Source organism: Ursus americanus, chromosome 17, assembly GCF_024610735.1.
Source record: "Ursus americanus isolate L20-20 chromosome 17, mUrsAme1.1.p, whole genome shotgun sequence".
Taxonomy (NCBI): Eukaryota; Metazoa; Chordata; class Mammalia; order Carnivora; family Ursidae; genus Ursus; species Ursus americanus.
In genome coordinates, this window is record NC_142143.1 from 10159603 (window position 1) to 10186183 (window position 26581).

General features: G+C 59.8%; 1 protein-coding gene and 1 long non-coding RNA gene across 2 annotated transcripts; one reads left to right on the top strand and one right to left on the bottom strand.

The window, feature by feature from the left end:
- Window positions 1-780: 780 nt before the first annotated feature.
- On the bottom strand, window positions 781-26029 carry MICALL1 (MICAL like 1). Its single transcript, XM_045779937.2, has 16 exons — window positions 25533-26029; window positions 21295-21343; window positions 20680-20821; window positions 16907-16995; window positions 15609-15751; window positions 13590-14035; window positions 12850-12907; window positions 11595-11974; window positions 9543-9958; window positions 7335-7469; window positions 6576-6702; window positions 6344-6434; window positions 6138-6211; window positions 3709-3823; window positions 3452-3498; window positions 781-2231 (listed from the first exon to the last, which is right to left on the bottom strand). Exons 1-16 carry the CDS (start codon window positions 25676-25678, stop codon window positions 2110-2112), a joined length of 2580 nt encoding a protein of 859 aa, XP_045635893.2. The 5' UTR covers window positions 25679-26029; the 3' UTR covers window positions 781-2109.
- On the top strand, window positions 7356-11601 carry LOC148108625 (uncharacterized). The gene is made up of 3 exons (XR_015727088.1): window positions 7356-7494; window positions 10033-10119; window positions 10494-11601. It is a non-coding gene; the product is annotated as an uncharacterized LOC148108625 (long non-coding RNA).
- Window positions 26030-26581: the final 552 nt, after the last annotated feature.

Sequence of the window (26581 nt, forward strand, 5' to 3'; positions counted from 1 at the left end):
CACGGCCCCACAGCCTCAAACAGGTAAGTGGAAGGGGCCAGACGAAGGGCTGGTTCAGGAACATTTCCATGGGAAGCCTGTGTCCACATATCCTTCAGAACCTGAGGGCGGAGGGTATACCATAAGGACAGCTGTCCTCCACCTCAAAGGCCCCCTCATGTAGCCCCAAGGCAGCAAACCAGAGAACCCCAGCACACCTTTGGCCCACCCGTGACAACATAGCCTACCCTTGATTTAAATTCAGATTAGTTGCCAACATTTACAAATCACACACAGACACACACACACACACAAAATCTGCATTTCTAGCTTCTTTTGAAAAATGGAAGGTATGGCCACATAGGGCCGCATTCCCACAGGCTACAGTCGACGTAAGTAAGGAAGAACTTCCCCCTTTAGTTGGGGCATAGACACCCCCGTTCACCTCAGTCCCCGCTGAGTCTCCGGACACCCTGACAGCCTGCCAGAGCCAGCCCTCAGGTTACACCCCGCCTGGTCAGGTGTGTGACCTGCCGGGCCCCCGAAAGCCTTTAGAGTTGGTGACCAGCTCCAGGTCAAGAGATGTTCGCAAGAACACCAGGGGCTGCACAGGCCGCCTCTCTCTGCAGAGGAAGAGTCCTGCCCACTGGCAGGCCCCGACGGCCAATGCCCCTTGCCATGGACAGCCCCACTTTCCCCTCCCGGGCAACCAGAGATGCCCGGCCACGGGGCATGGGGCGGCAGGGAAGAAGGCAGACCCGGCTGAGGGCAACACGCCCAAGGCTCGGGGGCACTGGCAACTGAGGTTGTCTCCATTTATTGTTGGTGAGGAAAACCCTCGCGAGTGAATACAGTGCGTACTTTCCCCAGAGGTGTGCTGAGGGAGGGGGCCCCCCGAGCGCCCCACAGATAGCTTATAGCAACAGCGCTTTGCCCGATGACGGCTGCTGGACACATTCCCTGGGGAAAAGGCAATTGTCCCCATTGGCTCCTCCTGCCCCATGGCCATCACAGTGGGGTGAGTGGCCGTCAGTCCTTCGGGCGAACAAGTCGGGAGAGAGCGGACAACAGTCAAGTGTGAGAAGACAGACTGGTGATAACCACACCCAGGAATGGGCCCACCATCCCCCAGCCCTGGGGTGGCGGGGGCAAGTCTAAATGAGGGGTCAGGCTACAATGTGTTAAGGAACCCGAGATTAGCACCTCCGTGAAGCACAGCTCCCTCCGCTGATGCTCGCGGACCAGAACCACCCCTGGGGCCCGTCTCCCAGAGGCCCTCCCTGGGGACTCAGCTCTAGGGCACCCACCCAGCCCAGCACAGCCACCTGGCCCCGATTCCTGGGGGTGAGGTTTCCGATGGAACAAGGGGAGATGAGACAAGCACCTCCTAGAGCTTTGAGGGACAGAGGGCCGGATTTGTCCGCCAGGCCCATTCGTGTCTGAGGACACAGTAACGAGTTCAAACCTAATTAGACTTCATAAATAGAGCTCCTGAGTGAGGAGAAACAGATTCAGGGCCACCTGCGCTGGAAAGCAAAACGGGAACTCAGAGCCAGGGCTGGGGCAGGAAGAAACCAGGGCAGCCAAGCCAGGCTTGCCGGCCTGCCAAGAGCAGCAGAGCCCCGAGGGCAGGAGACCCCGGGCCAGAGGTCCACCACCTCATGGGTGGAAGGGCCGACCGCAGGGGTGGAAGGGCCTTCAGGTCAGAACTCTGACAGCTAAGAATCCCATCTGGACATGGTACAGAAGGGAAGAGAGACCCAGGAACTGCCTGTCACGGCAGGCAGTGGCTGGGATGCCAGGCAGGTGTGCTGAGCTCCCGCCGCTCCCTGGACCCAGGGCCCTGCTTGCTCCTTGGCTCAGTCACAGCCTCTGGAGTCCTCAGAACCAGACCGGGCAGGGCTGAGCCACAGCTGCCCGCGGCCCTCAGAAAAGGGAAGAAAATTCTTTGGCCCAGACCAGCCAGAGGACCCTGAGGAGGGAGAAGCTGTCACCCAGAGGCCCCCTCCCCTGACGTCATCTTTCCCCGGGACTGATCCCAATGGGAAGCAGCGTGCCCCCCCCGCAGAGCACAGCCGGGGGGCTGCACATGCCAGGAGGGGTGGGGGTCCCAGCCGGCCACCCTCGCCGTTAGCTCTTGTCCCCCGGGGACTTGCTCTTGGTGTCCCGCTTGTTCCCTAGCAGCTTCAGCACCTTCATGGTCTTGAACTTCCCCTTCTTCTTGCCCTCGGGTTCAGCCTCCTTCTGGAACTCTGCAGAAGAGAAGGGGGAGCACTTAGCATGTGGCTAAGGGGAGCACGTCGGCACAGGCCGGGGCAGTGACAAAGGCCCAGCTCCGCCCCTCCAGCCCGTCTGGAGTCCTGGGCACGTCACTTCACCTTTGTGAGGATGGGGACCATGCCCGTCGCGGTGTTTCGGCAAGGATCCAGAAATAAGCAACTGTGAAAGCAACCTGGAGCTTGGAAGCATGGCCTAGATTTATCGTGAAGAAGCCCAGTGCTCACAGCTCCGGGGGCTACAGCACGGACACTGACGGAGCTAGAAGGGGCCTCAAACACGATCCCCCTCACCCGCAGTTTTCACGAGGCAACTGCAGACCTTTGAAATGGACCGACACCGGTGGCGCACCCTGCAGGTGCCAGGCCCAGGGCAAAGTGCTTTCTGTGCACCATCCCAGGAACCCTCTGCACCCCCATGTTGCACACCGGGACGGGGAGGCCTGCACGGCTGAAAAGGCTGAAATGACGGGATCCAAGTCACCCAGCTAATAAGTTCCAGAGCTGGGCTTGGAACCCAAGCAGCCCGACTAGAGTCCAGACCTAACCACAAGAACACAAAAATGAGTCACTGGTGGAACCAAGATATAACCCAGGTCTCCTGACTCCCAGGCCAGTGCTCTTTTAGCTGTTCCGGGCACCATCTTATCTCTGGTAGGCACGGCTATTTGAGCCCACAAACTTTTTTTTTTTTTTTTTTTTTTTTTTTAAGATTTATTTATTTGAGAGTACCCAGGGTGGGGCGGGCAGGGGGAAGCAGAGGGAGAGAATCCCCAAGCCGACTGCCCGCTAGGCGCAAAGCCAGACGCAGGGCTCAATCCAGCACCATGAGATCATGACCAGAGCCGAAATCAGCAGTCAGGGGTTTAACCAACTGAGCCACCCAGGCGCCCCTCGCCCACAAACTTCTCCAAGAGCAGCTGCAGATGTCAAGGAGGAACTCCCGGCCTCAAGCAGCCGCCGTGGGACAGTGCTCCTTACCCACCCCAGCCCTCCCTGCAGCCCACCCTCTGAGCCCAGGCCACAGCCTTCCTGGCTCTAGGCTGGCCTGCCTCACCACGCATGGCCCTCCCATCAAGGGGGAGGCTTAGAGTTTGCCCACACCATCCCTGGAGCGCCCGCTCCAAGCCTCTGTTCAACCTGCCCCCTACCCTCCCACAGATCGAGGTGGACCAGAGCCCTGGGAGGGGCCTCACCTTTCCTCCTGATCATGGCTTCCAACATCTTGTCTTCCTCCTCCTCCCTGAAATGAGAAAGGGAAGCCGAGTGTCCCACAGGAGGAAGGACCAGATATTCTCTCAGTCCCTTCCAGCCTGAGTCCCTCCCACAAGTTGAGAGAGGGTGTGCTGGGATTGCTGGCCACGAGGGCAGGGCTGGCCTGGCCTGCTCTGGGCCCCTCCTGCAAGGAACCCCCCACCCTGGGGTGGGGGGAGCCCCTCCCCAGCCGCCTCACCTCTGCCGGTCCTCGTCCAGGCAGTTGACGATGGCGTTGCGCTGCTCGATCAGGGTCATGAGCTCCTGCATCAGCACCTTCTCTCGGCCCCGGTCCTCCTCTGTCCAGTCCTTTTCTGTCCAAGGAGAAATTTGGGGAACTGGGTGGTGGGAAACCCTCCTGCCTTCCCAGGAAGCCAGGGGCCAATGCCTAAGTGCTGAGGTGGCCATGGACCAGCCCCATGCTGGGTCCTGTGAGGACAGGAAGGAGGGGCCCACCTGGGGGGGATGACCCGTTTGGGGGAAATGAAGGTTGTTAAGGAAGAGACCAAGGAGACTAGGCTGCCTACCAAAAACCCTTCAAGAGGGCTCCGGGAGGGCGAGCACGACCAGCTCCTGCCAGAGGGGATCCTGCTTCTGCTCATTCATTCGCTCAACGAATGTTCACTAGGAGGTTTCTTGGAGGAGGCAGGATTCAGGCCGGGCCTGCTGAGAGCCTCCAAAGGTGGGCTGGCCGGCCAGAGTGGGGCAGGCCTGGGCAGATACCAGGGGACCCCAGCGGTCCTTACACAGTAGAAGCAATGTGACCCAAGTGGCGTATTGGGATCTTAACATAATGCCATGAAGGAGGGCAGATCAGAGGGGACAGGACCATGGGGGTGGTGAGCCCAGCCAGGAGGTGTCCCTGAGGGGTCATATACCTGCTGTCCCACCAGCCTCCTCTCAGGAACCCGAGCCATCCATCCCACAGGACCACCCAAGGGTCCACTTGCACCTTAGTTTCCCTTTTGTCCAGCCCACAGGCTCCCAGGGGAAGGGTGTCCACACCTAGCCTTCCCTCCACAACATCTGCCACCACAGGCCTCCCTGTCTTGAAATAAACATCCTGAACCCCCACAGTCACATTCCAATGTCCTTACACCTCACCTTGCCAGAGCTCAGGAGCAGGCAGCCCGGCATAGTTCTGGAGACATCATGGGAGTCACCATCCCAATTCAAATCCCTCCGCTACTTCCCAAATGTGGGGCGTGGGGAGGTCATGTCCCTACACTACATGTGGGGAAACTGAGGCTCAGGGAAGTTAGGTCCTTGACCAGTGTCACACAGCAAGCTACAGCCCTTACGGTGCTTTATGGGTCCCTAACTGACCTCGGGCCTTATAAGCCAGTCTCACCCTGCAAAAGCAACCTCCGGGACAGGATGACAAGCCCACGACGAGGAGCCATCAGACAGAAGGCTGCAGAAGCAGCACCGTACGCCCAGGGCCAGGCTGGCCGGGAGGCCCACAGGACTGCGCCCACTCCAGCCACAGGGCGTCGCTGTGGCTCCCTCTGCGTGGGGGCCGTGTCCCAGCCTCCAGGCGATGTGGGAATGACTCATACAGGGCAGCGGACTGGCTTCCAGAGACGCTTCTGCTCTGGGTCTTATCCAGCCTCCCAAGTTCCCTAGTCAGTGGAGAGGCAGGGCCACTGTCCCAGCAGGCAGGAGGGACAGGCCAAGTCAGAGTCAGGGATTAGAAGCCCAGCGCCACCATCAACGGGCAAGACTCAACCTCCGGTTCTTCATTTCCTCATCTGTGAAATGGACACAGTGAAGCCCACCGCCTGGGCCGGAGGAAGCGGCCAAGAGCCCTGGCTCCTGTGGTCTCGCTGCCCACCTGTGGCTCTGTGGCTCACCGACACGTCAGGGCCACAGACCCCAACTCAGCCACATCATAACCATCAACCACCAGCCCCTCGGGGGCACAGAGCGTTTCCACATCCTTATCTCCTATCCCAGGAATACCCTACAAGGTGGGTACCTTCATCCAATCTTACACTTGAAGCCACTAAGGCTCAGTGAGGCTAAGAAACCTGCCTAACTGCGACGCCACACCCAACCCCTCCCGCTGCCCCTCCACCGTCCTGCCCCGCACCCCCAGAGTCCTTCTGAGCCACACTGCGCTCGGGATCCTTCCACCATGCCTCCCACCACTGGTGAAGCCTGGCCATGCTCTGGCCTCATGGCCATGAGCCCTGAGGTGCCTCTGGACAGGAATCTGCTGTCACCCACTCATCTGGGGCAGCCCTGGGCCCTGGAGCCCGAAGGCTCTCCCCAGCAGGTACCCGTCTACCCACAAGTCCCAGGAGAGGGAGCAGCCAAGATAGTCTGCTCCTGGGCCTGCTGCTCTCTGCAAGCCGGTCACTCCTGATGGCACATGAGGCCACACCCCCACACTGGCCATGCTGTTCCTTCTCCTGCCATCACTCGAGCCTAGGTATCACCTGCTATGACCCAGACAGCACCTCCTGGCCCTCTCCTCCTCTGGCCCTGTTCCCAGAGTCGGCCTGTGTGTCCCCACCCCGGGGCTCTGCCTCCTCCCCAGCCGGGAGGGTAAGAAGTGGGCCCCCTCGTGCGTGAATGTCACGGCCCCCGGGCAGGGGCCAGAGGAGTGCCTGTGGCTGCGCTCACCTGGCTTGTTGAGGAGACAGCGGAGCTCGTACTCCACGTCCGCCTGGCGTTGCTCCAGGTTCTGCTGCTTGAAACTAGACAGCGGGAACAGCCAACTATTAACCCTGCCCCGGGCTGCCAGCGAGGAGGGAAGGCAGGGGAGATGCTCCGTGCTGAAGTCCACGGATTCTGGGGAGGGGAGCAGGGGCCGCGGGGGGAGGACTCACACATAGATGAGCTCGGACTCCCGCCGCACCAGCAGATGCTTCTCGTGGATGAGCTTGAACCAGTCCACCAGCATGTCGTCCTCACGGCCCTCTGGAAGCCAGATGCCCACTGAGGCCAGGGCTGGCAGCACTTGCAGCCCTCAAAGGAGCCATCGAGGCTCGCCCTTGGGGAGGGAGGCCCCTGCCACCCCTAAGTCCCACCCACCAGGCCCTCCCAGCAGCTCCCGCACACCGTTCACTCCGCCACGAAGCTTCTCCTCCAGCAGGACTCCACGGTGTTCCAGCGCATCCAGCTGGCGCTCGATCGTGTCCATCTCTCCGTGGATGTCCTCCTCGGGGATGTACTGGTCAGCCTGGACCTGCCCGACAACACCCCGGTCACCGGAAGGACAGCCCACCCCTCCCACCTGCCTGCTGCCAGGGGCTTTGCCATTTCTCTGGCCAGCACTGGCCTCCCCAGACCCTGGGCCTGGGCTCTGTCCCGCACCCCAGCGTGGCCAGGTGCAGGATCCCGGTGTGGGGAAGGGCTGCTGTGGAGAGGGTCCCAACCCCTCCATGCCCCTGGCCCCAGCGCCAAAAGGCACACCCAGAGGGAGGCACAACCTCCCGCCTCTCGTGGCAGCCCTTCCCCCGCCTCTGCCACTCCAGAAATGATATCACAATGTAAGAGAGTGACCCTGGGAGAGAGAGAAGCTCGACAGCACTCTAATCTGTTTAACTGGAAGTGTATCATGGGAGTGCTCTGATCCTTGAACTATTATTAGTAACAAGTGAAATGCGCCAGCCATGGCTCCAGCTTGAGAACAGCTGGTCTGCTCACAGTCCCCCCGGCTGCAAGTTAACCTTCCAGTCGGGCCCCCAAGTGCCCCTCTCCACACCCCCAAAGGCAGCTGCCCACACAGCCCATCTCAGTCCCACGGGACTCCTGAGGCGGCCAAGGGAGGGGGCCCGGGCCCAGGTGGCCGAGGGCCTGCGGGCTGCCCGCCGGTACCTTGCGTTTGATAAGCGGGAAGCCGTGTCCTGGGGCAGGCGGCCTGGCTGGCTTGGATCCCTTGGTGGTCTTCTTTGTGGTTGGGGACGCTGTGGGTGATGCCTTCCGGTTAAAAGGGTTCTCCTTGCAGGAAGACTGAAGGCAGGGAGAATGGCAGAAGGTAAGTCTGGGGAGGGGGCGCAGTAGGACCCCCGGCAGCCTGACTACATGGGACTAGGGCCTGGAGCCGGGGAGGAGGCAGCCCAGGCAGAGAGAGAGAGACTCTCCCAGCACTCCGTGTCTGGTGCACCGTGGTGTTCGACAGACATTTCCATTTCCAAGGACCTCCCGCCTACAGCCCAGCGCTGGATACCTTTACACACTCCTGTTCTCGAACCTCTCTGCAAAATGGGTACTGTAATGCCCAATTTATAGCTGAGTGCACTCAAGTTCAGAGAGGTTAATTAATTGGCTCAAGGTCATGCACTTCCTAAGGGCCCAAGCTAGGGTCAGGGACAGTGGTCAGGATATGGAGTGTAGACGGCTATGCTTGCTGACTCAGGGCTCACAACCACCCCTTTCTAGCAGGGACTCTCAGGCTCAGAGAGGGAAATGAAGTTCCTAGCCCATGTCACCCCACCAGGAAGTGTGAAAGCAGGGATCCCACCTTCCATCTGGCCAGATGGAGGAAAAAAGTAGCTTCCTTCCTCCCCATCCAGGAAAGACCCCTCCCCTCTGCTGCACCACCCTCCATGCACCCCAGCCCTGCATCTGTCTGACCCTCTGCGGAGACCCCACCCCTCTAAGGCCAGCACAGCCAGACAGCCCCCGCACTGGGACAGGGCCTCGTCTGCCACATGGGCAACGCAATGTCTTCCTGCTGTTTCCCCAGCTCATCAGACACAGAGGCGTCGTGATGGGTCCCCATGGGAAGGTCTCGCTTGAGGCCCCCAGTGCTCCCAGGAGTGTTGACCCAACTTTCTCCCAGCAGCCGAGGGAGGCTGGAGGGAGCCCTCTCACCTCACCCGTGCTAGCGCATGGAGAGATTCTTTCAGGCTGGTAGTTGCCCGGGGATTTCTGAGGCAGGAAAAGTACCAGGGCCTGAGTCCAGGCATGGCAGAGAAAAAGGGTTTGGTTCCCACAGGGCAGCACCCAGAGGGGCCCAGCAGGGTCAACCAGCCCCAGGCCCCCAAGGTCCCCAAGGAGTCTCAGCCTTTTAGCACAGACTCAGTCAAGCCAACCTTTCACACACCCCCAGGACAGAAAGAAGACGTTTAAAAGGAGCTGCCTGAAGGAGTGGGGCGGGGGGGAGTGCCCAAAGTTGACCTCTTCCCCATGTGCCACCACTAGGGAACCCTGGGCCTCCTCAGAGCAGTCTGAGGCCCACAGAAGGGGCGGGGCCTTCTCAAGGTCACACGGCAGGCCGGTAGCAGAGCCGAACAGCAGGCTGCTGACCAGGCCAGGGCAGGTGAAACGTCTGAGAGGTGCCCAGGTAGGAGCTGGACCAAGCGCTCAGCCCTCTCCCCAGACTCATCCTCCATCAGGTCATCAGACCGTGACTACAGCCACCCCACCCGAGCAGTCCTGCCACTCTCCACCCGGGGCCGCACGAGCCCCGGACCCTCAGAGGGCTGCAGAGTGTGTGCAGACGTGGACAATCAGAACCTGGTGGCCCAAAAGGATTGTGGCTACAAGAGAGGCGCCCTCAGGAACTAGATGCCCAGAGGAGGGTCCTGACCCCTGATGACCCCCGGTTCCTGGCATGGGACTAAGGAACAATTACACGAACAGCCACAAAGGTCACCTGGAGAATGAGCTCCCTGAGACCGGTTCCCCCGCGAGGAGACGGAGGACACGGAGGGTGTGGGAGGGGCCTCGGCATAAACAGGGCCTCGTGAACAGAAAGGTGGACAGAAGGATGCGAAGATGGATGGTGGCGGGAGGAGTGGGTCCCGGATGGGCAAGTACATGGGACAGGCAAGTAAACAGGTGCCCAGGCGCGTCACTGTATGAAGGGCCAGGCAGGTGGAAAGGGGGGTAGATGGATGGGAGGATGGGTAGAGAAACCCGCGCCTCAGTGAATGGAGTCGTGAACGGAGTCATGAATGGAGTCCTGGGGGACACAGCCAAGTCAGTAAAGAAGTCAGAGGCCAGCAAAGATGGAAGGCCCTGGACATCCCTGCCCTGAGGCCAGACAGGACGGCAGCTCTTGGCAAGGGGAGCACTCACCTTCACTTGGAGCTGCGGGGACGAGCTTCCAGGGGAAGCCGCGGGGCTCTTGTCTCCAACCAGTAAGAGAGGGGTGGGGGCAGCGCCACTGCAGGGCTTGGCTGGCTGGGGACCCGGGCTGCCCCTGGTACCAGGGGCAAGGCCAGGGCTGGCCTGAGGTATCTGGTCCACGCTGGGCTGCACCAGCTCCCCGGAGGAGGACAGGGAGGAGTCAGCGGAGAGGCTGGCAGAGGTCCCAGGGGTGCCAGGGGCATGGACCGCAGGCTCCGAGGAGCTCTTGGGCACAACGGGTGGTTCTAGAAGCTCCCCAGAGGGAGTCTGGCTGGAGCTCTCGGAGGACAGGCTCTCCACACTGAGGGCTGGTGACGGGGTCGCGGAGGGCGGCTCCGAGTGCGACAGGCGGGAGGTGTGCAGAGCTGTACAAACAAATGAGCACGTGAGCGCCCCACGAGGAGGCACAGCCTCACCTGACACCCTCCACCCTCCACAGAGCCGCAGGGAGCCCTGGAACCCCAAGTGCTTCCGTGTCCAGACAAGGCCGGGGCCCAGAGAGCAGCAAGGGCGTGACAGGTCCAAGGTCAGCAGCCGACGAATCGTCCGCATTCAGCCCCCACGCTTGGGGATCTGGGGCGCCACCTCAGGGCACATCTGCAGTCCTGGGTTCCCTCACTGCCTCTCACTTCCTCCTGCATGTGGCCGCTGCCTCCACTTCCCCTCCCCTGTCTGATCTGACCCAAAGCAAAGCCCAGTGGAGGAGGCGAGGCTGCCAGGGGAAGGGGAGGGCAGACAGAATCCAGGCTGGCCTGTCCTCTGCCTCGGACCAGCAGGAGAAGGGGGGAACCGGCAGCCCTTACAGCTGCCGGCCCGGGCCAGGCACCGCCCTGTGCCGCTTTAACCCTCGTGTGGGTGATGGATACCATGCCTTGAAGCATCGCCATCTGTGTTTTCCAGATGAGCCGGCAGATTCAGAGGGAAGGCACTTGCCCGGGAAGGGCCGGCGTCCCGCAGCTGCCCACCCCTCCGTAGCTAGAGGGTCCCGGGGTTCCAGCAGGGGCCGGAGCGGGGAGCCCCGGGCCACCTGAGCACCTGCCTCCAGGCATCTCTCGTGCACTCTCAGCCCCCCGTCCAAGGGGCTCCCGCTGGGGTCTTGGAGGCGGCCGGACCCCCAGCCATGATGGAAGGTGACCAGGCCTGAGGCCTGAGAAGCCCGCAAGACGGTGATAGACAAAAACTACAATGAGGGGCCCCTGGGGGGTTCAGTCAGTTGAGCGTCTGATTCTTGATTTCGGCTCAGTCATGATCTCGGGGTCCTGGGGTCAAGTCAAGTTTTATGCTCAGCGGGGAATCTGCTTGAGATTCTCTCTCCCTCTCTCTCTGCCCGGCACACCCCTCTTTCTGTATCTCCCTGTCTCTGTCCCTCAAACAGACAAATAAATCTTAAAAAAACACAATTACAAAGAGCATGGGTGAGAGGGCGTGGTAGGTGGAGGGAGGCACAGCACCCGAGGCTGGCCCACTACCACCAACTTCCAGATGGGGACACTGAAGGCAGACACAGGAAGGAGCTGCTCAAGGTCACCCACAGCCAGGTCAGAGCCCAAGGTACCCGGCGACGGGAGGGTAGAGACTAGACAGGCAGGACTCAAGTGAACCCCGGCCACACGCTCTCCGCGAGCCAGGCGGTGCTGAGCCCTGCAGCGGGCACACGTTTATTCCTCACGACACCTTACCGTGAGGTGGGTTACGTAACGGAGGGTTAGGAGGCTAGAGTGCGGAGCCTCCGGCCTCCTGCCTGTCAAATCCTGCCTATACTGCTCAAGCGCTCTGAGGCCTTGGGCAAATCCCATGCCCTCTCTGTGCCTGCTTCCCCACCGGCAAGATGGGAGCATGAGACCTACCCCATAGGTGTGCTCTCAAATCAGCTGAGAGGACACACGTGGCCCCCGGCCTGGCAGGGACCCCACTGCACCACACAGCCTCCTCCAGCCCTGGGCTGACCCCGGCCCCCAAGCCCAGCGTTTTGTCAGGAGAGCTCCCAGAGACGGCACTCACCGAGTGGGGACGCACTGGGTGCGCGGGGGGCAGGGCGCTTCTTCGTCTTGGGGCTGCTGGTGGGGGTGATGCCATACCAGGGGTGCAGGGACTTGGGTGCGGACTCCGCCGAGGGGGCCAGGGCAGGGCCAGTGGCCAGGCTGGGTGCAGCTGGGGGCTCGTCCTCCTCCTCCTCTTCAAAGGGATTGTAGGGCTTGGGCTCTGGGCCAGCTGTCACCTGGCTCTGCTGGGCCGCCTCCTTCATGCCGCCATTCTCCACCTGCCTGCTGTCCCGGCTTGGAGGTCCGGGGCTACTGCTCGGCGGGAGGGGGGCTGGCTTCTTCTTTGGCTCTGCCTGCACCAGGGTGATCCATGGGGGGTCTTTCCTGGGGGCTGGTGTCCTGGAGGGAGGGGGGAAGAGGCAGAAACCATTGGGGTGGGGGCAGCAGCCTCTTCTCTCTGGACAGTTTTAAGCCCATTTCAAAGGGAGTGGATGAGAAACTGCACCCCTCTCCCGCAGCCCCGTGAGATCGGTCTGGGCCCAAGGCTGACATGGACTGTTACATCCTGGCTGGGACCCTTAAGGCCCAGAGAGAATGAACCTTCAGCCTGCATCAGCCCAGCCCAGGAAAGGACCCGCAGGGGCTCTCTGTGTGAGGCTGAGTCACCTGGCCCCTCTCCATAGTCGCCCACGTATGAAATGGGGACAATAACCTTCACTTCACAAGGGCATTCTAAGGATCCAATGGGCAGAGCACTTTGCATACAGCAAGTGCTCACTGTTAACTACTATTACAGCTGGGGCCCACTCTCCCCCTCAGAGACCACACAGCTCCAAAGAACAGCTGGAAATAGCTGTCCTCACAGCAGGACGCAGAGTCCCAGGCTGGAGGGCCTGAGCCAGGTACACAGCGGAGCTTTTCTGGGTCTTTCTAGACTTCAGCTGCCAATTCTCACAACAGTTCTCTGAGTGAGGCCTAAGTCTCCCATGTCACAGAGCAGCAGGGGCATGGAGAGGTCCAGGGGCTCCAGAGGCACTGCCTCTAGCAGGACTACACCCACAGGAGTGGGGACCCCAGGGGAGCCTCGGGGAAGATGTGGGCAAAGCACTCGGCCCCAGCGTCATCCACCCAGAATGAGCCTCGCACATCCTCGGGAGACTGTACTGGTGAGTCATGTGCCCACGGAAGCCTCGCCCACCCCCCAGACCCCAGGGGCACCCCTATTTCCAGCACGAGGGCCTCCAACACGGGAAAGCCTCTCCAAGCCAGCGTACCTCTCTGACAGCTTGGGCGTCCCTCTCGGCTTGGGGACGGGGGGTTCGTGCAGCCTTCCTAGATGGGAAAGGAGAATGAGACAGGCCTTCCTCATGGGTGGCTGTGGGCTGGGCAGCAGAGTCGGGCACTGTGGAGCCGCGGCGTGCCCTCCCTTTCTACCTGGCTTAGCCAGGACTCCAGGTGGCCATGGCAACCTCTCCTCCCACCTTGCACCTCCCAGCACACGGGGAGATTAGATAAGCACCAAAAGTGACAGGTAAGAACAGTCATAGAGCCAAGGCCAGGAGACCTGGAAAGCCCATCGGCACTTCAGCCCAGAAGGGGGAACCCAAGTGTCACTCGGACACTTCCCCAGCGTGGACAGAAAACACTGCGTTACCTCAGCCCCAGTGTCACCTCCTCCTTGAAGTCTTCCCTGACCCCCAAGTGTCCTACATGAAACCCACAAGAGCCTCTGCTTCCCCTATCTTAAGAGACTCCCACGTTCTACGGAAATCCCTACGTCTGTGCTTGTCCCCCCGCTGAGACTGGCAGAGCCTCGAAGGCACAACCAGGCCTGAACAGGATCTGTCCCCAGGGCCCAGCTCAGGGCTGGGCTCAGAGCAGGCCCCCCGTGCGTGTGGAACTGAACAAGGCCCAGAGAACGTGGACACACGAAAACTCCCAACGCACACACACGTACACTGAAACACCAGACGCACCCCAGCAAGTGCCCAGCTCCCACTGGACCCTCGCTCACCATTTACTAGGCCACTGCTGCCACCCTGTTCCGCCGAGTTCTCGTGCTGCAGACTGGACCGGGGCCGGGGCGTGGGGGGTGTCAGGGCTGGGCTCTCGGGGGCCTTCCTCGGGGCAGGCGTGGGGCGGCCGGCCGGGGAGCTGCCCAGCTCCTGTGGTTTGCTTGGAAGCCGGGGTTTGGTGGCGATCTGGGGCCGGGCCTCGGGGCTGGCCTTGGGGACACCCACCTCAGCCCCTGCGGGCGCACTAGCACCCGCACCGCCGCCGTCCACATCCTTGACTTCTTCTGCAAGTTGCTGCTGCTTTGGCTGCAGGGGGGGCCCGGGCTTGGCCCCCAACCGCCCACCCGGGCCCAGCCTGGCGCAGTGCTCCGCGCACACGAAGGTGCCTTCCTCAGGCCCACTTCTGTAAGCTCCAGGGAGCAGGGTACTGGAGCACTGCCGACACCTGCCAGGGAGAAGGTCGGGAGGGGGCTTCAACGCAGCCGGGCACCCAGCCCGGGACCCTGGCTCCTCCTCCCCCAGAGCCGCGGCTGTGCCCGCCCTCCCTCCTCCCATCTGCCGGCCTGGATCCGGTACCCCAGACTTCCCACTGGAGAAGGAACACGGTAACTGCCAGAAGCCCAGAACTATAAAATCACATGAAATCAAGCAACATAAATTGTGAAACATGCTTCAGTTTGTGCTGCAAGAGGAAGCAAAAGTCTGCCCCCGCGCGGGGAGACCAGCCAGCGCCGAGGCCGTGGGTCGTGAGCGGCTCAGGAAACCAACCGCGTGGTCGTGAACCAAGCGAGGTTTTTCGATATTGTTTTGTATGAAACAGAATAAAATACAATATATCGGAGTGTATCGCACAAGTAAGAATGTGCTGTTTGAGGAAACTCTCCGGTTGTGCATCTATTTCCATGGGGTTTTATTCCGGTGCGTATTCACAACTGGCCACGGTGTCAAACGCATTTTTTACTGGGAGTCACTGGACAAAGCCCTTAAAACGCTGTCCCAGTGGCCAGACGTGAATGTGTTAGTAGAATGGTGCCCCTGCTTGAGACTTTTCCCTCATGACGCCTTGGTTCTGCAATTGGGCCCCTGGGGTTCCAGGTCTGGCCACCACACACCCACACCCACACCCACAGAAACCCATACACACGCCCACAGACGCACACATACCCATAGACATACACAGATACACACCAACAGCCATGGCCACACACACACACTAAACCACACCGACAGACATACAGACACACACCCATACTCACAGAGACACACACAACACACACAGACACACACACTAACGCACAGTCGAATGCATATCGGAACTCAGTCACTGGCTTCACTTGACTATTTATTTTCTGATTGCTTTTTTGCAACATATAAAATGTTTTCGGGGGCGCATCAGTCGATTAAGTGTCTGCCTTCAGCTCAGGTCATGATCCCGGGATCCCTGTACTGGGCTCCCTGCTCAGCGGGGAGTCTGCTTCTCCCTCTCCCTCTGCCCCTCCCCCTGCTCCTGCACTCGGGCGCTCTGTCTCTCCCTTGCTCACGCTCTCTCTCTCAAATAAACATATAAAATCTTTTTAAAAAATGTCTTCATACATGTTCCAGGTTATTTGTCTTTTCCTCGTCTCTTATTTCATTTTCTTTAAACTTGGCTTCTTCTGGGAGCCACACATTGAAAGCAAGCTGTTATTGTGATTTTTTTAAAAATCTTTTCTTTTTTTCAAGGGCTTCTAAAGCAGCTCCTTAATCGTCATCAGGTCGTTAGCCTCAGAGAGCTTCAGCGCGGGAGGCAGAACCCCTGAGCTCAGCTCCTCTGATTCTGTGACTGACCAGGCTTCTCCCCTCACTAAGCCTTAGTTGGCTCATCAGTAAAATGGGTTGATAAGCAAGACGCTCTCGCATGAAGGGCCCCTCTGTGTGCCTGGCACACTGTGATGCTGGATCCACGGAAGCTCCCCTCCTTGGAAATGGGGTGTTGGGGGGCTTGCCCCCCCACCCCCCAGGCTCCCGTGGCCACTCACCGGAAGCAGTGGCGGTGGTACAGCTTGCCCTCGGCCAGGTAGCGCTGAACCAGGTGCACATGCTGCCGGCAGGCCGCGCACGTGCTGCTGGGGGTCCGCTGGGCGCCCTGCTCCGACAGGCTGCCCGGCGACAGCTCCTCGCCCTGCAGGGAGTGGGGTGGGCAGAGGGGCGCAGGGCTATGGTCATCAGCCTCCCTGTTCTAGAACAGCCCCCCTCCCTCCAGTAGCCGCTGTCCCCCAAGTGCACGTGAGCTTCACGGTGCTAATGCACTTCACCAGAGCCCCAGGAGGAGCAGAGGAAGGGACACAGTCGTCACTTTGCAGATGAGGAAACTGAAGCCCAGAGCTGGGGAAAGACTTGCTCAAGGTCACTGAGTCAGAATGGAAACAAAAGTCCTGACTTCCAGTTTCTGGGGCCCTCTCCGCCAGAAAGACGGCTCCTGGCTGTATAACCTCCTTCCCCTTGGCTGCTCTTACCCCTCTCCCCCCCCTGCAGGTTGGCTCCTGACCGGTGACCATCCTCTTAGGCCCACCTCATCTGCCTTCACTGTCTCCCCTCCTAGAGCTGCCGCAGGTTTAAATCCCAGCTTCTCCACTTCCAGGCACCGTGAGCTGGAGCAAGCCCACGTCTCTGGGCCTTGGGTTCCCACCTACCGGTGGAATCCTATAACCCCGGCCTGTCTCAGCCCCAGCTCACTGAGCACCCACACCGGGCCAGGCTCCCCGGCCCTCAGGAGCTCCTCCAGCAAGGACAAGTCGGGGCGCAGGTGGGAAAAGCCCTTTGCACCCCGTGAAGTGCTATCCAGATGTGAAGGGCTGGTGTCACTCCTCTAACCATCTTGGAGTGCGGGACAGACCTTAGACAAATGACCAAACCTCTCGAGCCTCAGGGTTCTCATCTGTCTCTCAGGACGCATACCACCCACCTCCCAGAGCTGTTGAGAGGACAAAACGGAATCATGCTAGGAAGCTAAAAGCTCTGTCTTGACAGGAATCCAGGGGAGTATTTGCTACATTACATGTGTACATCCTGTCAGTGCCGGGATGGCGAGGTCAGTGAGGCAGACTGTCCGATGCCCCCTTCCCAGGCCAGGCATCTCCTGATCCCACCCCAAGCCCTGGAGGAAGCATGGAGCTCCCTGCCCACAGAATGGGACCGGAATCTGGCCCACGCCCCCTCAGCCACCCTGGCCCCTGAGGCTCTACTTCCAAAGCCAACGGGGAAAGGACCTAGAAGGAACACTGCAATGGTACCCACTCAGTCCCACCCCCACCCCTACCCCGATGCATCGGCCTACCTGAGCCCTGTCTCCTGGCTCTGCGGGAGTAGGTGCTTCCAATGGCGGAGAGGAGGGTGCCTGGGCCTTTCTAGGCGATGAGACGCCAGCTGCCAAGGGACAGGAAAGAGAGCCTGAGGAAGGTGGACACCCTGGGCCCCAGGAGGCCCCCAGGCGGCCTGAACCTTGAACTCCACAGCTATGGCCTTTGGGCAGACCACCCAACATGGTTGGACCAGAGCAGGCTCCCACTTCACACAGGCCAGGAGACCCCTCCTCTTCCCAGCCGAATGCCAAGGGCAGGCTGCCCAAGGCTCCCCGAGCCTCCACAAAGAAGGACAGTGACTCCGACCGCACAGCAGCCATGTCAACGCGAAGGCAACAGTACGATCACAGACTGAGCAGGCGCCCAGCACACAGCAGGCCCAGGAGCTTCCTTCCCACCAGGGCAAGGGGTTGGGAAGGAAGGCAAAGAGAGGAACCACGGGGTGCTGGCCGGAAGGTTCAGGAAAATGGGCTGGTGTGGCTGCACTCCCCCACAGCAGAAGAAACTCACCCTCCCCAGCCCACCAGCCCCGTCGCAGACTCCACTCCTGTATGACTTCAGCAAATATTCACGGAGCACCTACGCTGTCCCCAGTGATTAAAATAAAAAACGAAAATTCAGAAAACCATATACCCCCAAACATCAATTCTACTGTTTGATGATTTTAGGAATAAAATCCAAGTTCCTTACTGTCGTCTAAAATATCATTTGCCAAACTCGATCACATTCCATTAAGGGACCCTGATATTAATTTAGTGGTTACAACCAACACATTTAAAAGGTGAAATAGAAAATATCTTCACGCATCACATGTTGTGGTGTTGTGTTTTTTTTAAGTAAGCCCTACGCCGAACGTGGGACTTGAACTCACGACCCCCCGGAGTCGCACGCACTACCTACTGAGCCAGCCAGGCGCCCCTGCAAGTATCACATGTTGTAAGGGGAAGAATCGTTTCCTGAAACTTGCTTCAGTGACACATGTGCGTGAACTTGGGCTGTGATGGGAATGTGTGTGATGAGTTATAGCCAGAAATTTTGGAAGCCCGTAGCCTCATCAGGTACCACTCCCCACCATCCCTCTGTCCTCATCCCCGTCTTCCTGCTGTCCCCTGAAGCACGCAGACCCCCCTGCTGCCCCTAGCCTGGAACATTCCTTCCCAGATCTTCAAATGGCCTCCTTCTTCTCCTTGTTGGAGGTTTAGCTCAAATGTCACCTCCTCAGAGAAGTCCTCAACGACCACTCATCTAGAATAGCCTCTTCATCCTCCCGCCGCTTTTTACCCCATTACCTTGTTTTGTCTCCTTCACTGGACTCCCTTGAAATGATACCACCTCTTCATTTGTGTTCTCTCTCTCCTTCCTATTCTCAGCTCTCTCCCCAGCACCTAGCACGGTTCCCGGCACACCGCAGGGGCTCAATAAATATTTATTGAATGAATGAGTGAGTACCAGGTGCCGGGGCTACGTAGCTGGGAACCGGACACACATGGTCTGCCAGAGAAGGGGGAGGAGTGATCCAAACATTTGACCAGAGTCTTATGTGTTCACCACAGGGCAGGGGGCCACAAGAGCGCCTGGGGTAAATCAGGGCAGGCTGCTTAGAGGAGGCAAAATGTGAAGATTAGAGGACAGGTAGGAAAGAATGTTTATGGGTAGGAGATGTGGAACAGAAAATGGAGTTTGGGGCTGGAGGATCACCAGGAAGAAAGACTGAGCAGAGAAGGAATGTGATGTGTTCAAAACACAAAAAATTCAGTAGGCCTCCGGCTAGGGCAGTGAGTGACTCAAGCTAAGTGGGGGAGAGACCCCCAGGGGCCCCACTAAGAAGCTGAACTTTATCTGGATAACACTCGCCCTGCCCCATGACTGCAATTGCACACAGCCGCTGGGCGTCCCTCATGCACGCTCTGGTTCCAGACCACACTGCAGCTTCTGGAGGGCAAGGGTCAGCTGATGGGCCCAGGGTCACCAGCACTGTGGAGCCTGGCGCGAGCGAACACTCAGCACGGTGCTATGTCTCAGCCTGGGCCAGGTTCCAGAGCCACCCGGCCCAGGGAAAGTCAAGCCTGGTCCAAATTGCCCTTGAAGTCCTTCTAGTCGCCCAGAAGGTACGGTACAGGACCATCTGCGGGAGTCTAACCGCCAGCTCTGCCTCCAGGGTGGGAACACACTGCTGTTGTTTCCTTTGGCGGAACAGCAGGTGGGATACAAACGGTTTGCATCTAGAGGCCAAGTTGTATGAGAAGCACAAACTGTACCTTTATCGGTAAGAACGCCCGCAAGCCCACGGGGTGCCCCGTCCCAGGCATGCCTAGGGGAGCTGGGCCCACCAGGCCCGCCCGGGGTGCCCAGTGAGGACCCAGTACTGTGGAGGGCCCTTCCCCACCCCTCCTGCCTCGCAGGTCCCCGGAAGGGTGGCCCTCCAGAAAAGAGCTTAGTTGAAAGAGATGAGGGTTTGGAGACAGGGAACCCTCCAGAAGGTAAGACTGAATTATGATTCTAGGTAAGCAAGCTAAACTCTAAGCAATGAAAGAAAGAAGTCATAATAATGTGAACCCTGAGCCCTAAATAAGGGCCAGACACAGGTTCACATTTCCTCACTTAGTCCTCACATCAACCCTGAGAGACAGGGCACTGTTCTTATCTGCACTGCAAAGGAGAAACTGAGGCAGCCAGGTGACCATGGTGGCCCACTGTCATCCAGATAGTCAATGGCAGAGCAGAAGTTCTAAACCCACGCTCTTCATTGCCACCCTACTGCCTGTCACCAAAGACTCAGTGGTCGGGAAACACTTTCATTTTGATTTCTACTAAAACACACTTCATGTTATTTGTTCAACGATAATATTGATCTCTATCATTGGGGCGGTTAACAGATTATCTTAATTTTTATGCGCTTTGCTATATTCTAAATTTTCTATAGTAAGCATGATTTGCTCTTAGTAAGAAAAAAAAAAAAAAAAACCCTGACTTCGTAGAACACTTTTATCTTAAAGAGACAGGCTGAGATTGTCTACAGGGGAGAGCCAAGGCAAGGGGTAGGACCAAAATGGGACAGGGGAGGGGCAAGGCCCCCAGGGACCCAGCACAGGTGTGGGGACATCTGGATTCCTGTCCAGCCATTCAGCTTTCCTGTGGTGTGACCTTGACCTCCCTGCTTCCCCTCTGGGCCCATTTCTTCTCTGCAGAAGGAGAGGCCCAGCTGTCCCCAGGAGACATTCCTGCAGGAGGGTGCCCCAGGCGGGAGGTCCAGTAGCCACCCAGTGACCTGACTCAGAGCAGAGAAGCACCCCATAGCTCCCTCTGTGCCCACCCCCAGGTGCCCAGCCTCTCAGGTCATTTCTGGGGAAGAGGCTGCACCACAGCCCCACAGGGCCACTAGCTTGGGAGGAAAAGCGCCCCAGGGAAGTGTCTGCAAACAGGAAGTGAGGGGGGTGGGCGCCAGAGAGGTGAGCTCACAGCAGACGAATGCGCCCTGCTTTGTCTCTCTACCTTTATTTTGTTCAGTGATTGGCTTAGGGGTTTACTGCCCAGGAAACCGTGGGCTGCACAAGGGGAGCCAGCGTTCACAGCTGCACCCCCAGGGCCCAGCACAGTGCGCTCTTACGCAATCGGGATTTCAACGACTCAGTGAATGATCTGGTGATTGTGCTGCCTCCTGGGCTGGGGAGCTCAGAGGAAAAGAGCCCGGCACCTCCCCAGCCCCACCCCCAGGGCCAGCCCCCCTGCAGGGCTGGCCCCCTCTCACCTTGGCCAGGGCTGGCGAAGTGGTTGTAATACTGGGACACGTAGGTCATGATGCTGAGGCAGTCGGGGACACTCATGGAGACCATGTCATTGGGGTCCAGGAGAGCAGGGATCCCCAGCTCCTTCTCGGCCACTTCAAAGGCCTGGGGTGAGGGCAGGTGCAGGGGGTGGGGTGGGGGGGCAAGGGTAGGAGTGCAGGTAGGGCATGGGGTGGGGGAAGGTGGGGGGGCAGGTGCAGGAGTGGGGAAAGTGCAGGAGTGGGTGCAAAAGCAGCCACAAGAGGAAGAGGATGAGGAGGCAGGGTTAGGGTTAGTGCCCCTCAGCCTAGGCCCAGCTTCCCTCAGTGGGATGAAGGGTCCAGGACTGTGGGCTCCCCTTAGCTCTGGCCCCACATGGTGACCTGGAGAAGGGCGGGGCTGGCGCTCCAGGCATATAGGGGCCAGAAGGAAAAGGTGGGTGGGGAGAGGAGCAGCCAGGGCCCCAGGGCAAAGCAGCTTCTCAGAGAGCTGGTCCAGGAGCCCCTCACCTCAGCTCCTACTCTGCAAAACCCCTGCCCACCCCGACCCCCCTCCACACACTCACAGCCTCTAAAGCGTCCATCTGTTTGGGGACTCACCAAACGGTTATTCTCGAAGACATTGTCCTTGGAAAGCGAATCAAAATCTCTGCAAGAGGTAAAGGGGAGGAGGAGCATTGAGGAGGTGACTGGGGCAGGGGTGTGGAGTCTGGAAGGAACGGAGGTGACCTCATCCCAGCCAGCGTGGGCCTCAGCAGGGTTGGGGGAGGGGTCTGTGGACGGCCAACAAGGAAACTGAGGCAACAAGCACAGGCTGAGCCAGGGTCTGCCAGGTGGGGGCAGAGCATGAGCTCTTGGCCCCCTGAGGCATCCAAGCAGAGGCTGGAAATCACTCTGAAGGGGCGGGGCTCAAGTCCAAGCTTTCAAGTTTAAGGTCCCTTCTCTCACTGCGTTGGAAAGCCATGTCCTGAGTCAGTGGCAAAGACAGAACTGAGACCAGGACTAATGTCTGTAATGAGGGGGACGGCCACGGATTGCTGACCTCACGCCGGGCAGCGTGAGCTGAGCTCCTCTCGGGAGTTTATTTCCATAGCAACTCTCCTGGCAGGTACTGACCCCATTTGATGGATGAGGGCACTGAGACCCAGAGAGGCGAAGCCACCCAGACATGAGAATCCACATTTTTGGACCTTCCGCTGGATATCACAAACCCCAAGAAGCCATACCAACTTGCCGAATCCCCAACCCAGCCCAGAGACGAATGTTTTTTAATGGGGCCAGGAATAGAAGAACAAGTTTGAATCAGACTGGAAATTGTACATACTTACTCCAGACCTACTGACACCGAACGTCTGGCCGACCCTCTGGGCCCCTCCTGGGGACAACTTCCTTTGGGGGAGCAGCAAAGGGTTTCCCAGTTTCTAAGCTGGGACAGGTGAGAGGCAGCAGGGCCTGCCCTGGGGACCCTGACGGGAGACAGCTGGCCGGCCTGCTAGCTCTGTTTATCTCCTTCCTCCCCCTCAGTGCTCCAGGCTGCTGAACTGGCTAAACCCCAGCCTCCTGGGTGCACTCGCCCAAAGCCTTGCCCTTCTATGGCTGAAAACTGTGGCCTTGACTCTCCCACATGGTGGGCCCAGAGGCTGGAGCCGGCAGCACCACCTTCCAGGTCAGGGTCCCAGGCTCTGCTCTCCCAGGCCTGGCTGTGCAACCTTGGGCAGGTCAGCAGTCTCCTCGGCCTTCATTTCCCCATCTGTAAGTTGGGGCAAGCTCTAGCACCCCCTCCCAGGTTGGTGGGGAGGGCTGGTTGAGTCTGGACTTGGTGAAGGGCAGGCCTCACTGATACAAGGGGGCACGCAAGCATGTCCCCCCCCCACCCCCAAACCTCTCCAGGCAGAGTCCAGGTATGATGAACGGTAGGCAGAGGCAGGAAAAGGTAGCCTGAGAACCCCAGAGGGAGGTGCCCCAAGGCTGGGTGGACTAGGACAGGGGAGCTGACTAAGTATGAGCCTCAGCCCTTTGGCCACCTCTGGCCAGGCCACTTCCCTCCCCTCTCCACCCTCTCTGCCCCTGCCCCCACCCCCCACCCCCCAGGCCTGTCGAAGCTGGGTCCCTAAGCCCTCTTGCTTTACCACAGCCTAAGAGTGTGACCATAACTATTTAAAGTCTCTAAACCTCAGCCTCCTGGTCTGTGACACTTTGAACAGGTGAAAGGACACCAGCTCAGCCCCAACAAAGGCTTGCTCAGAGACCAAAGGAGACAAAAGCAACTTGTCTTGGCAGTTAATTTCAGTCTGTCCCGCAGTGTTCCTAGAAGGCCGGGGTCACACGTTATTCACCCTGTGCCCCCAACACCCTATGTAGTTCCTGGTACTTAGTAAATGCTCAACAAATATTTATTGAATGAATAAATTCGGGAAACAGTGTGAGAACTGTAAAGGCCCCAGAGACACTGGTTTTTCCTCCAGCTTCTTCCCCACCCCCATGTCTGTCCCTAATCAACATCTGGGCTTTGGTAACACAGAAATTTTCTGAGAGTTTTCAAAAGCCGGGGAAGATCTGTTTGGCTCTGGGGGAGATGAAGGACACAAAAATGAAACCCACATGGTCTCTGCCCTCAAGGGAGCTTAAAGATGCCTGGATTGGGGGTGGGAGGGGTGGGGAACAATGAACCAGGCCCCCCAGCATGGCAAACCCCGCCCCCCAGCAGAGGCAGGGCCCGAAGCTCTAAAAGACTGAACCTCTTCAGAGGATTCTTGTCCTCCACCCCTACCCTACCCCTACTCTCATGGAGATCATCCCTATCTATGCCTTCTGTGGCAGCCGGGCCTCAGTTTTTCTTCTGCACAATGGGCTGGTAGCCAGGAAACTGGCCTGCTCTACAAATGAATGTCTACACATGATTCTGGATCTCTTCTTAGGAGGGGAGCTGCCCTCCCCTGCTTAAAACCCACAAAGCTCCTTGTGGCTCCATCCACCCCCCCCTTAGCCAGCAAGAGGCCCTGCCCACTGCATCTCCTAGTCCTCCCTGCCATGTGCTATGGGCCCCAGCAGTGCTCCCTCCCCCGGCTCTGCTCAGGTGGCCCCCTCCGGCCCCGGGAACGCCCTTCCCTCGGAGGGCACCTGGCTCCTGCTATCTCCATTACCAGGCAGGGCCCAGCACAGAGTAGTAACTCCGTAAATACTGCTGAATAAACGAAGGAGAACATACACTCGTCATACCCTACTGTCTAATCACACAACTCACAATAACTCATGTTAATTGAATGCTCATTACCTCATATAATCCTCACAATTCTGTGACATAGATCCTATTATCAATCCCACTGTACCGATGAGAAAACTGATGTCTGGAGGGGTCCGGTGATTTACCCCTGGAGGAGCCGAACGAAGCCAAACACCTGTACTTTGATGCTGGCAAGCTCGGGTCCACCAATCACCTTAGCTTGGCACTGAGGTCCCTTCACACACTGGCCCTGTCCCCTGCCTCTTGCCTCAACGTCTGCTACCCAGCCAAAACGGAAGACCCCTTGAGCCCTCCGCTCCAACGCAGGGGTCCAATCTGGGCACCCTTCTCCTCCATCCTTCCAAGTCCCATTCCTGAGCTCCCCCCACCCCGAGCCTGTGTTACAGCAGCCGCCCCAGCCCCACAGCAGGCAGAAGCCCACAGATGTCTCCACCTCTTCTCCTTTGCTTCTGCAGCCACATCCCCCCAAACCCTCTCCTGAGCGGCCCAGTGCGGGGCCCACCCCAGCACCCAGACATGGCAGCACACGGTACAGATGGGATCCTTGAGGCCATCCTCTCCTCTCTTCTCGCCTCCATCAGTGCCCTCCCAGGTGCCATCAGCAGGAGAGCAGGTCTGCAGCAGAACACGCACCAAAGACCCGGGCTCGAGGAGCCCTGTCGGGGTCACTGTTGGCAAGAGAGGCAAGGACCAGGTCTCTGGGTCTCAAGGTGCGGATGAGTCACGAAGCCCAAGGAATGGTGGGGCCCAGCTTAATTTTCACTCCACGTTTGATGAATGAATGAATGAGTGAGTAAATGGACAGCGCATAGCAGGGGGAGCTGAGAGAGAAGCCCCAAGTCGACTGCTCCAGGGGTCTGAATACATTTTCCCATGAGAAGCTCACTCAGCAGCTGGGGGCAAGGGGGGCCATTTCCCACCCTGGAGCAGCGCGGTGGCCGTGGCTGGCTGTCAGTCAGACCTTGGGAATCTTCCCTCAGCCTCCCTGCCCCACTGAGGACGGCAGGGCTGGGGGGCACACACTTGGGAGGCAGCTCTGTGTCCTCACTGGGGTGGGAGGTAGGGGGTGTATATCCATTCATCCAACCACTATTAACCCGGGGTCTCCTCTGTGCCCTGGAGACAAGATGCCATGGGGGACTCAGAGAAGTGAGCAAGAGGAGCCCCTCACAGAGGGACCGGCCTCAATGCCTCGCGGAGAGGGGGTTGCTCAGTGCGCCTGTTTGAGAGCACTGTAGTGCGGGAAAGGCCCAGGGTCCCCAAGGAGGGCTAGGTGTCCCTTTGGCGGAAATCAGTGCCCTGTGGGCGGGGCCAGGGCCCTCGGCGCAGGGACTAGTATGGGGGGCAGGTTCAGTGTCCCAGTGGGTGGGGGCGGGGCCTCGTGGGGGAGGGGTCCCCCGGGGGACGGGTGCTCGGTGACCCGCGAGTCGTTGAGGGCCTGTCGGTAGGGTCGGCGTCCGGGTCTCCGGGGGGCGGCGCCTGCCACCGCCCGGCCTCCGCGTCACTGAGGGGGGCGGGGGTCCCCAGCTCTAGCCCGCGCCGCCCTGCGCCCCGGCCCGCCCGCCACCCCCCACCCCCCGCCCCGGGCACTCACAGCAGGTCGGGCCGGTGCCGGTGCAGGATGGCGCAGAAGGCCAGGCCGTCCCGGAAGGAGCTGCTCAGGTCGCGGATGTCCACGCCGCGGTAGCCCTCGCACTGGCGGCGGCACCAGGCCAGCAGCGCGCCCCGCGGCCCCGCCATGAGCCGCGTGGGGCTCGGGACCGGCTCCGGGCGCCGCCGGGATCAGGCTTCACCCCCCGGCCCGACTCCGGCCGGTTTCCGGCTGCAGCTCCAGCTCCGACTCCGGCGCCGCTCCGAGCTGCGGGCGCCGACCCGCGGGCGGCGGGCGCAGGGCGGGGAGGAGGCGGGGCCGCGGCCTCGGTGTCCGCGCTCGGGCTCCGGCGCGGGGTCCCGGCTGGGCTCGCTGCTCCCCGCCCGGCCCTGCCCGGACCTGCCCGAGCAGCCGCCGCCCGCGTGGCCCGGCCCGGCGGGCCGCCGCCTACTCACCGCCGCCCGCCCCCCTCGCTGTGGGCCGGCCGCGGGCGCGGGCGTCCCGCTGGCTTCGGTCCCCGCCCGCCGCCGCGGGGAGCAGGGGCCTGGCGCCCCACCCAACGGCGGCTCCGCCCCCAGACGCGCCCCCGCCCGCCCGAGGGGCGGACACCCCGCAGCCCCTCTGCTGGGTGACCGCGGTCACCGCTTTTCCTCAAGAACCCGTCAGAGAACTCCGGGATAGCCCCTGGACCCCTCACCCACTGCGAACTCGCTGGTCCCACAATGACTTCTCCACCCGACTGCCTCCACCATGCTGCCCACCTGGAATTCTCCTTTCTCCCAGCCTGCCCTCTTCCCACTCTTTGCCCTAAGGACCTGCAGATCCCCCACACTGACTTCCCTAAACCCACTCACCTCTCTTGCCTAAAACTTTGAGCAGGCATTCCCCCCACCTCAGGCCAATCAGGCAGTTCCCCCGCTGACGCCAAAGCACCCCCCAGATGGCCACCAGCTTTCATGACCCACTCTCACCACTCCAAAACAACCCTGACCTCCACAGTTCCATCTGCCACCATCCCCTCCCCCCATCGCCTGCCAGGGAGACTTCATGCT

What these genes read in the sequence shown, in the direction of transcription:
- MICALL1 (XM_045779937.2), bottom strand. Translation starts at nt 25,678, where the DNA reads ATGGCGGGGCCGCGGGGCGCGCTGCTGGCCTGGTGCCGCCGCCAGTGC. An exon ending in CAGCAGTGGCCTAGTAAATG is followed by an intron (nt 12,908 to 13,589) that starts GTGAGCGAGGGT and finishes TTTCCCATCTAG; the next exon opens with GAAGGCTGCACGAACCCCCC. An exon ending in CTGGACGAGGACCGGCAGAG is followed by an intron (nt 3,499 to 3,708) that starts GTGAGGCGGCTG and finishes TTCTCATTTCAG; the next exon opens with GGAGGAGGAGGAAGACAAGA.